Raw genomic sequence first — 11,917 nt, forward strand, 5'->3', positions numbered from 1 at the left:
AGTTGTGTGTGTGTATACATATATATATGTATACACACACACAAATACACACATATATATATATGTATGTGTGTGTGTGTGTGTATATGTATACACACACACACAAATTATATATATAGTGTCATTTCATTTTAAGCACAGATTTGGGGGTTTTCATCAGAAAATTTGTGGGGTTTTAATCAGAGAATTTGCTATTTTTAAATAGAGAAAACCAGGATCCCTGCTTATTACTATTTACATCAAAAAAGTTATTGGGTTATTCCCAGGTCCCAACAAAAATTCTGATTTGCTCATGAAATGAGATTTGCTAAAGCAGCATCTAAACTTATGACATTATGTTTATGTTTGGAACACATCCCACTATGTAGGTAGTTCAATGGAATTGCTAGTTTTTCTTATTTGTTTATTGAAACTGAAATCTAAGGTCAGCCAAGAGCAACCTCCTGAAAATACTGTCAATGCACCAAGCTCATGAAAACACATCGGAGTTCATTCTCAAGAGCTTCTCCTCAGCTCAGCAACTCCCTCCCCCTTGAAACTTCACAGAGTCTAGACATCTTCCAGAAGTGCTGTAAGATGTCCCTAGTTGGGCAGACAGGACTAAGCTGGGATATTGTTTGGGAGGTAGGGGTCTTATATAGTCTAATCTAGTTTAGTTTATATTCTATTGCAGGGGTGGGAAATTATTTGGGCCTGTGGGCCACATATGGAGTTTTGGTAGGCTGCCATGGGCTGGATCAGCATACCCTTCCCTCTCTTCTGCACAACTCACCAAAACTCTTTAAGTGACTCTTCTTCACTTTTGACCAGGCAGCTGAGATGCAGCTATAGATGGGCAGGGAGTGGTGTTTGAGAGAGGGATGAGCAGGCAAGGCTGGGATCACAGGGTGGGATTGCAGGGCAATTGAAGTGTGGGTCCAGGACAGAGCCATGATCTGCTGCCCACACACTCTTGTAACAGGTACTGGTCTTGTGGGAAGAGGCACGCAGGAAGTGGATTGCAGCTCTGCCCCAAGCCCTGCCCCCACACTGTCACTGCCACATGATCCTTGCCTTGCCCAGCTATCTCACAGCCAATGGAACCTGGGAATAACCCAATAACACCACTCCCCACCTACCTGCAGCCCCATCAAATCTGCCTGGCCATGTGCCCTGCCCGCACACATCCCACCCTCGGCGGTGGGTGCAGGCTGGACTTGCTGGGGTGCCTGGGCAGCAGGGATGGGTATGGCAGCACCAGCAACCAAAAGGAGCTACTGCCACTGGGGCCTCTGGAAAGAAAGTCTGGCTGCTGCGCCACCCCAGCTCCACTGCACACTCTGGGATGGCAGGACTGGCCTCACATGCCATGGTGTGGGCTGTCTCCTACACTTACTCTGGGTGGGACTGAGAGACCCACCATGGGCTGGACAGAAATCCCTCAATGGGCCAGATCCAGCCCCCAGACTACATTTTTCCCACTCCTGCACTATTGGTTTTTATAAGTTTTCCTGTTTGTGGTAGTTTTTTTTGTTTTGCTTTCATGTTTTTTTTTTATTTTTTAAGTTTGTTTTGCTCCCTCCCTGCAAGCTACTCTGCACCTTTGTCAGGAAGGGCAGTATATAAAATAAATAAATCCCTTTCTACTGAGTGGTTCTTCGGGATGATTAGGAAAGTCCTACTGATCTTTTCTGTTGTCCTCCATTTTGTTCTCTATCAACTCACTCTGTATTTGAAATTGGTTGAGATATACAGAACATTGGACTCTACCTGACTGTAGAAACCAATAATCAGAACTTTGAAACTTCAATAGTGGATAATTCCTAATATCAGAGGAAAATATAAACAAAATACACTTAATTTTGCTATGTCATGATAGAAATGTCATGGTTTTATTGTTCTTCCTCCCACTTTTACCCAGGCATCCTGCCTCTTCTCCACAAGATCTCAATGTGACCAACTATACAATATTTCTGTCAGTTTTTTACTCTTCTCCACCACAATCAGAAATCACATTCTAAGTTTCTTAAACCTCAGGTCATCGAGACGTATACAAAACCTATTCCTAACTAATTAATTTGCATCATCTTCCACTGAGGTCAATGCCAAACACAGCAAGAAAAAAAAACAGCTTTCACTCAGAGAACCAAGGAGAAGCAGTACTACTGAAGTTTTACTACTCTTGTGACCATTAAGAATTATAAGTGTAACCACAGAGGCAGCAATTCTGAATCCTTGTGCTGTAGTGACAGCAAACATATCTTTCAGTTGATAACTCCATTTGCAACTGTCTAGAAATTGAATTCAGGGAGTCTTTGTACATTAGCCTACATTGTTTTTAGTCATTTTTGTCAGTGGTAAAAGGACTGCAAAATGTTATCATATCAGAATAGTACCTTTACACACCCATGTTTTCATTAATATGAATGGTTATACCTAAGGTCAGCCAAGAGCAGGGTAATGGGGAATTAAGTAGAGGGTGATTTTTCAAAAAAAAAAAAAAAATCAGGCTTCTAATTGTAATCCTAAATGCCTTTTAACAAATCTAAAAAGAATAGTCCTATTTTCACTATTAAATCTTCTACTATACATCATACTGACAAAGAGCAACAATGCAGTCTCACTGCCTTCATGCAAGCAGCATGCAGGACTTTGCACTTGTCCTTGTTGGACGTCATTTGATTAATTGCAGACCATTTCTCCAGTTGATCTAAGTTATTCTGGAACCTACCCCTACTCTCAGGAGTATCTGTAACTCCACTCAACTTGGTCATCCACAGATTTGCTAAGTGTAAACTCAATTCCATCATCCAAATTATTAATGAAAATATAAAAAATACTGGACCCAGGACAGAAGCCTGGGGAAACTCACTTGAAACCTCCTCCTAGATAGATAGAGTCATTGATTACTACTGGTTGAGCACGATGACCCAATCAGTTAAGTATCCATATTACAGTATTTTCATCTAGACTGTATTTCTTTAACTTGTTAATGAGAATGTCTGCATTAAAACACTAATATGTGAATATTAATAAGTACTTGGTTATTTACCAATCTCACCCTCTAGCCAACAAAATTAAAAGTTTAGCATTATTAATACATTCCAAATTATTTATATTTTATATATTACTCAAACATTGACATTATAGAAGTGTTTTAAGAGATGAGTAAAAAAAAAATCTCTGAAGCCCTGTTCATATTTCATATTAAACTCCAAAATTACATATTATTACAATATGCTTTGAGCTCAGGCTCATTCATAGGATCATAGGAAAGTAGGGCTGAAAGGGAGCTCATGAGGTCATTTAGTCCAGCTCCATTTTCAAAGCTGGATCACCCCTGACTAAATCATCCCAGCCAAGTGTTTGTCTAACTTGCTTTTGAAAAATTCCAAGGTTGGAAATTGTGAATCATGAATCACTTCTTCCCAGATACATGCAATGTGATTTTTGTGCATACTTAATACCTAGTTAATATTTGAGCTTCCTATTATAAATTTATGCAAAAGCATTCTATGGTTGCATTTTCTATAACTGTTGACCACATTCAGACCAAGCAAGCATACTGCAGAAACAGATGGAAAAGGCAGTAGCTTTTTCTTGTATTCCTTGACTGCCAGGGCACAGCTGGAACACATAGCACAAAGGCATGGATAAGGTCTCATAGAAAGTTCCTGACTGGCGGGGGGAGGTGTTCAGTGAATACTTTTATTTGCTAAACAATGCAGTTACAGACAACACCCCAAAATTACACATTTAAGCTCAATTTTGCAAATAGTTGTGGCTAAATAAAGTATTTGGAGAACTTAGAACATATCTGTGGGAATGTCTACACCTGTGCTTTAATGCGCAGTAGCCTATTTTACTATGCATTAAAGCATCAAATTTTAAAAAAAGCTAATATGCTAATGTGCAGTAAAATAGGTTACTGCACATTCAGCATCACTTAAAAAACATGCAGTTTTGGTACTGTGCATTAGGGCAGCCTAATGAATATTTATTTAGTATCTCAAATTGAAGGTACTAAATTTAATGCGCATTAGGAAAAGCACATTAATGTATACATAAACATGTCCTATATTACCTCTAGACTGTGGAAGGGTATGGCATACTTGCTTAGCATGTACTAACTCCCAACATAGCCACATGAGGTAGTGTAGCCACTTGAGAGTGGTGTTGTAAGAGCATCCAAGTCAGAGTGCTTTATGGCATACAGCCAAAGCTGCTCTACTTGAAACCATTATGGAATTTAGTATTTACAGTGCAAGCATGCTGTGCTTCATTGTACCACTCCCTGGCATGGTCCAGAGGTGGTGTAGGCATGCACTTAGATACCATGCACAGAAACAATAATAAAGAAGTGGTGCTAATGCTATTGACCTGCAACGTGGGAGACAAATTCAAAGTAGTTCTCAGAATCACTTAAATCAGAACCAGGGTCTTCCAGGTACCAGGAGTGTGACCCTATATGCCAGGATCTGGGGCATTTTTATGAGGTCCTTTTATTAAACCAACTCTGTAGCTGGGAGAGATTTTGGACAAACTTTTGGGCACAAAGTATAACCTGAGGAATGGCACATTGTGCCCCAAAGCTTATTTAATATCTCTCCCAATTACACATGGTACACTTCAGAATATATTTATATACATAGGTCTTATTTTAATAGATAATACCCTATTTCTCTCTCAATGTCTGGCTTTTTTTCTTTTCTTTTCACCTTTTGGTCCTTTACATTTTTTTAACCCTCTCTTAGATCGGCAAATTTTAAAGGCAGGTTAAAAAAGGGCTCCCACTCCAAATGGTAGTATCTAATAAGTATATAGGATAGTCTGTCCCTTTCTATTCATATGTCATTATAACTTATCATCTTGACCAACCAGGTTAAAAAAAATCTCTTGTTCAATGTGAAATAATGAGATTTATGTCTGTATGTCCCCAACTTACCCTCCCATTTCTCTGTTTTTTTCCTTACAAGTCATCTTATAATGGGATACTCAGGGCTGGTGTACTAAGAATACCAGCTGTATTTTCAGTCACTCAGAAGCATACCAATATTGAAAAAAAAGTTATCCCACTCCTCTTCTCTGTCCTTGCATAATGACTATTATTATGCCCATACTAATTGGCTTACTGTAAATTTAAATTTTAAAAGTTCCAAATGGGTCTCATTCTGATCTCTTATACACTGCTTTTACATATATCTTACTTCATTGTAGATGCTCTTAACAGAGTAGTGCAAAACAGACTAAGCTGTATTATCAAAGATTTCAGTTTTGCAGCCTTTGTTAAAAAGAAATAAGTAGCAAGTTATTTGGAAGATTATTGTAACCATTGAAAAGTTAGGTCATTTTTTTTGGTCAAACAGTTTGCACCACTTTAAAATAAAATATTAAACTTTTATGAGTGATTTTTATTTGCAGCTATAATTTCGAGATAACTATAGGGGAAAAGAAGACATGAATGAAGACTATGGAAACATTAGAAAGAGCCATAAAGTACTAATAAATGAATAATGTAGTGACTGAAGCATTACACACACAAAGCTAAGGACACTTCTTTGTTTGGACGATCACGCACTATAGGAATATTTATACAGTTATTGTCACTTTTTATGTTTGCACTTACCAACCTCCACAACACTAGAACAATTGAGGTCTGTGAAGCCTTCAGGACATTCGCAAGTATAAAAATCATCAGCCAACCCGGACAAACAGATGCCACCATTTTTACATGGGTTGGAGTCACACACATCCCCTGCAAATAACAGAAAGATGCTTAATCTCTCATATATACTTCCAAATACTTTGCATGATAATTTTAACGCAGCTAGATTATTGACAATCCAAGACATACCATAATAATTGTTCCAGATTCCTCTGAACACCTATGATCTGAATGAATTTGACATATTTTTTAAAGTTAAAGCAGTGCTTCTCAACCTTTGTAGACTCAAGATACCCATTGTTAGATTCAAGGCATCCCTTAGAAAATGCTAGCTTTTAACTTTTGCTAATTTTATGACTGTGGAAAAAATAATCAAGCAATTCTTATGTTCCAAAGAACTGAGAAAAACCACAAAAGACTGTGTTTTATGACACTATGGATTCCCTGAAATAGTTTGGGTTTACCTTGTAAACCACATATAACCCTGTAAGCCACTCTCCGCACCCTGGCTCAGAGTTGCTGTTTTAAAGGACAGTCTCTGGTCATACCACTTGCCTCAAAATTTCTTCCCAAGGAAGAGGACAGCAGAAGATAATTCCTTTCCCTCTCTACTTTAGAGAGACACAGGATCGCTCTGCAAACAAACTGGGCTTTTGGGTATTTCCCCCCAACCTGACTCCTGCCTACCTACAAAACTCTCATTTAAATGTGGTGGTACTCTCAAGCTCAGGCTCACCTGCACCTATAGACGAAAAATGAAGTCAGGGTTTCCTTCACGCTGGTAAACCTTTGCAATAAGAATGCAAAATAAGCCTTTTGAGTGTTCTTAGTCTTTCTTTATCTTCCCACAGTTCTATCAATATGCCCAGAAAATCAGTAAGTCCTTCAACAATATATTAGGAAAGAATCAAAGAGTAACTAAACTTACTACAGCACAAAGAGAAATGGGATATGAACTCAGAAGTCCTAGCAATACATATAGGCAAGTGAAAATAAGAAAATTTAAGTCAGTCTCTGCAATGTGGCTGCTTATACCCAAGCTAAGTTAACTCAGAGACTTATCTTCCAAAAACTATTTCTTCTGTGAAGACGTACCCTCAACTGGTCCTCCTTACTGTAGACTCTAGCACTGAGTACATAACTATAGCATAAATTCAGAAAGGAAAATGACAGGTCGCAAAAGGAAAAAAAAAAGTTGGGGTATTAGTCTGTTTGCACATGACTTAAATAGTACCCACATGGAGTTGTTTCATAGTTTACACATCATATAATATATTAACCTGATTTTCTCTGCTAATAACATCCTGTACCAAAATGCTCTGTGCAAGGCATGTGAAGTTTCGTGTAATGAAGGCTGGAACAGAGAATGTGTCCTCCAGAGATGTCCATGGATAGAACTAGTTTGAAAGCATGACATGGCTACTTTAGCAACATAATTAAATAAATACCGGCCACATCTACACAAGACGCCTACTGAGCAGTAGTTCATTACTACTGTGCAGTAGCTAGGGGTGTGCAAAGCGGGCCCTATTCAATTCGGATTTGGATTCAGCCTGAATCAGGGACAGTGATTCGATTTGTTGATTCAGATCACTGTCTCTGATTCGATTCAGCCAAATCTGAATCTGAAGATTCAATGCTGATTCGGAAAATCAGTGATTCGGACATAGACTCAGCTTTAAAAGTTTTTTCTACGTACCTTGAGGTAGCCAGCATGGCTTGTGATCACTGACATGCTGGGGTGCATTCAGCATCCCACAGGAGCCCCCCTCCCCCGCCCCACACTCCTCCAAACCCAGGAGGCACCAGTCACCAAGCTGGAGGGGATGCAGGGGGGCTCCCAGCATGCTTCCTGGTGGACCCAGAAATAGACCGGACGTGCTTCTGGTCCACTTCTGGGTCTGCTGCTGAGCGTGCTGGGGGGCTCCCCATGCTTCTGTGGGATGCTCCATGTGCCTCAGCATCACTGCACTCATGAGCCACCTGCTACCTAGAGATATGTAGAAAAAACATTTAAAGCTGTGTCTGTGTCTGACACACTGTGTCACACACTGACCCCTAACCCTCAATTCGGAGAATCTAAAGGGTCCTCTGATTCGATTTGGAGATTTGGCCACTGAATCAGGCTGAATCTCCACTGAATCAAATCAGGGACTGACACTTCGCACAGCCCTAGCAGTAGCGTCCCTTGGCACAAACCATGAAGTTACTACTATGAAGTAGCGTCACAAGCTTCTGCGCAGTAATAACAGGCTACTGAGCATAAGCATCGCTAGACAGACAACATTCTGGGACATTACTGCACAGTAATGCCAGTTACTATGCAGTCATTTAGTACTTGGTTATGCAAGTACTAAATGACTATGCAGTAATAGCTGTGCAGCAGGCATCCCATGTAGATGCGCCCACTGTGGGTTGAATTATAGGTTAAACCTAGCTGAGCTGCTAGGTAGACACTTCACATACTGCAAATTTGGGACCTCATCTAAAGCCAATTACTAATTGGCTTTAGGTCACACCTTTCATCCATATTATATAATACAATCCTATGTCCCCAGAAAAAAAATGCATGCATCTCCCAGAAGAATACTGTAGAAAGTACCGGTGTTCCAGAGCTCATTGGAAACAATGGAAATACACTACACCTATCAGCTTTAGTAGGCTTTTGGCCAGGTCTGAGATATTAGTTTGCTCTTCAGATATTATGCTACGTTACTAAATTGTTTTGCTCTCCTCTACCATGTAAAGTAGATCCACCCTTCAACATGTATTTTACATATTATAATCTGATTTTATAAACAACAGAAAAATATTTCATGTATTCTGGGATCAGAACACTGAAATTTCCTTCTATGTTGTGTTTTCATATGCTATGTTTTAACATAATGCTAATTTGTACTTCAAACATTTTCAGTTTCTATTTTATGGCATGGAATTTTGTGTGTCAGTCAAAACTGTTGCTACTCATGCATTCAAATTCATAAATCTGAAGGAGATAATTATACCTGTTATATTGCACTTATGACAGGTGATCATTTAGTATTCATATTTTCCATTGGGTTTAATTATAGCTTTAAAATATTGATAATTATTGTAATAAGGCATATCATTCTAATGTCTTCTAAATGAAATACCTTGCAGATTAGTTCTAAACGATATCAGGAAAGACTCATATTCTCTAATTTACAGGTTATAATATTTTGTTTCTTTTTAAGTGACAAAGGTGTCTTATTTTGCATCTAATACTTGTTTAAAGAGAATTGTGGAAAGTGTATTGGTCTATGCCAGAGAGTAGTAACTAGTCAGTGGATTATATTTTGTATTATTAATCACATATGTCGGAGTATAAGGGAGAGAGGGAGAAGATTTCAAATATTTTAAAACACCTTTTAATCATGCAAATTAGCTTCAGGGTCTCAAGTGAAATTTCCAGATTAATAGAATGATCATATAAGAAATGTTCAAGGTACAGCAATTAAAGTGCTTTCCTCTAATGACTATTAAAAAAAACAAACCCCCACCCTAAATTTGAGTTTTGAATATGGAAAGTTTAAGCTACTTTAATGGAATAACTCTGAGGTTGGCAATTACAGCCTGCAGGCTAGACCTACCCCACACAGAGATTGGATTCAGCCTGCCATGGGGTTGTCTGCAGCAAGTTGGGCAGCTAGGGCTAGTGGTCCCCATCATCAGCCTCAAAGCCACCCCTGTGGGGGAGACTATTATTGTAAGAGAAATCTCCGTGTGGCCAGCGGGCAAAGGGTTAACACAATCCTGATACTGCAGTTGCTGCTTTTCTTGCTTGAGAATTTACCTTTGCTGATTGCCGTTCTCAATGAGGCAGCAGTGGCTGTAATGGGGGGCGGGCAAAAGATTCCCACATCTGGCAGCTGCTGCATTAATCCCCAGGCTGCTGGCTGTCCTGACACTTTCTCCCACAACAGAGGTCTCTATCATGGTGGGAGGACATAAGGCTGAGTCGAGGAGAGGATGGAGGCTACCTCTGCTGGCAGCGTTGTGGGGGTGTGGGTGGGCTGGAAGGTATCACCTGCTGGGGATGGATTAGTGGCCTATGATGCCAGCCTGGCACTGGTGAAGGTTGCCAATAGCTGGACTAGAGCATCCTGAAAACTTGTGTATTTAGGTCTGCTTGGTGTTAACAATATATCTTGCCAATTTTACATCTAGGGAAGAAGTATATTGGTTCAAGGAGAAAGGCAATGAGCTGCTTTTCCAGTTTTTAAAGAATTGGACTTTCTTGATTTGGACGTGCATATAATTCATCCTGAAGCTTGTATATCCAGAGCTTTGTTTGGAGAGTAAAGACTGCTAGACCTTATGGAGTTCATTTAAATATTTCTTCAGTGAAAATAAGGTAGTATGGTTCCAGTTAATACTAATCTCAGAGGAGGAAGGCTCTGAGATGTGTATTCTCCACAACATCAACAATTAAATTTGAAGAATACAAATCTGTACAAACCTGTATGGAAGATCCAATGACAATGACAAGGGACTTTTGGATCTAGATAACTGATTTCCTCAATTTGTATTCTGGTCTTTTATTTCACAAATCAAGGACCTAGACATTCTTCATAGGATTAAAGGCCCAATTGTGCTCTCACTAAATTCCAGGATTTCTTTAATACTGACCTTAATGGAAACACAATGCATCCCTAGGTTTTCCATTTCTGGACATTACTTAATATCTAATACCATGACAAGACTGAATAAAATTACCTGGTCATCTTTTATTTGTCTGAAAACTGTTACTGACATTTTCAGCTCATTTTTAGAATATACAAGATGCTTAGTGACCCTGCCTACCGTGTAGAACCAATAGAAGAGATGTGAGTGTTGTCTATAGCAACAATCATTATTACCCACGACCAAGATATGCATGATCTACATTATCTTTTTATTACCCAACTTCATTCCACCCACTAACCCTGGGCCAAATATGTTGTCAGTCACTGGCATACACTTCTTGTCAATGCAATATTAGATTGTAAAATTATGATGAATGTAGTACAGCAATGGCAAACAATGACTGTAGTGATAGCTAAGAGAGTAAACAATGGATATATTCACTAGATTCACTTGTCACAAAATCATGTAAGGCCAAATACTGCCCTGGCTCATACCAGTGTAATTTTGAAGTACTTGATCTATATAATACCTATTACAGTTGTGACCTACCTGTGAGGAATAACAAATGCCAACAAGAATTGCAAGGAGTTCAGTGCATTTTGTCCTGTTGTATGTATTTGTAACTCCTTCTATTTCTCCTTCTCTAATTGTCACTGAAGTATTATAACATTTCAATGAGAGTTTTTCAGTCTCAGAGCTCCTACCTCAGATTCTGGGAACTGAGGCAAATGAGAGTGGAGAGGTAGACAAAGTCATCCTTAGATCAGGACTAAAACCTTGTTTAAATTTAAGTAACACTGAACTTTAAATTTAAGTAACATTAGTGTATCAAGGTGAAGGTGGATTTTGTTAACTGCCATCCAGGAAGCAATGAGTTATATTACTTTTTGCACAGACATAGGTGCAGAAGAGGGGAAATTCTGTGGGGAAATATATCAACAACTAAGTCTGAGAAGAAAATGTGGTTGATGTCAATGTTCTGTTATTGTTACTTGAGTTCTCAAAGCAAAACCACAGAAGATGATAAATTTGAGCTATATATAGTGTGTATATTCTGTTCAGAACAAGAAAAGGACTCTATCTGCTCATATACTAGATTTGAGGGATTTGATATAAGACTATCAGTAGTTTGGGGGAGAAACAATGATGTATTTAGTTCTTCCAAAGATTCTGCTCAGCTCTTCACAGCTAAATAAGCATTGAATAGATCATTACACCTGGATAGGTAATGTGTTAAAAGGTAAAAAACTGATGATCTTTTATGGCCAGTGAACGGTCATTCGCTTGATTAGTGCAAAGGACCTTTCTCCTTATGTACATTAGAGTGTACTATTTTCTAATACCTTATGGGCATTAATTCCTGAAATTGGGTTAAATAAAAACAGAATTAAAGTTATGACCTATTTCACATAGGTTAGTGGAGTTAGACATGAGCAAAAGTGGAACTATCTTAAATAATCTTCAGGGATAGTACAGTTAGGCAGCGTTTCACTAAGTTGAGGTGGTTTTGAATTTTTAACCAAACATATTTTTCAAACAATGTCAATTTGTCAAAACCAAGAAGTGTTTCAGGAAGTCAGGTAAAGGTTGATGTGTTTCCTCCAAAGAAAATAAGCAGGGTGCTGT

At 38.8% G+C, this 11,917-nt stretch overlaps 1 protein-coding gene across 1 annotated transcript in view; it reads right to left on the minus strand.

Moving 5' to 3' along the window:
• EDIL3 (EGF like repeats and discoidin domains 3) overlaps window positions 1-5,942 on the minus strand; it is a 366,402-nt gene extending 360,460 nt beyond the window's left edge. The window contains exons 1-2 of the mRNA XM_006021245.2: window positions 5,939-5,942; window positions 5,606-5,734 (exon numbers count right to left, since the gene is read on the minus strand). Coding sequence (XP_006021307.1) covers window positions 5,606-5,734; window positions 5,939-5,942 — 133 coding nt within the window. The remainder of the gene's footprint in view (window positions 1-5,605; window positions 5,735-5,938) is intronic.
• Between the last annotated feature and the right edge of the window lie 5,975 nt (window positions 5,943-11,917).

The sequence above is a fragment of the Alligator sinensis genome, unplaced genomic scaffold, assembly GCF_000455745.1.
Source record: "Alligator sinensis unplaced genomic scaffold, ASM45574v1 scaffold122_2, whole genome shotgun sequence".
NCBI classification, from domain to species: Eukaryota; Metazoa; Chordata; order Crocodylia; family Alligatoridae; genus Alligator; species Alligator sinensis.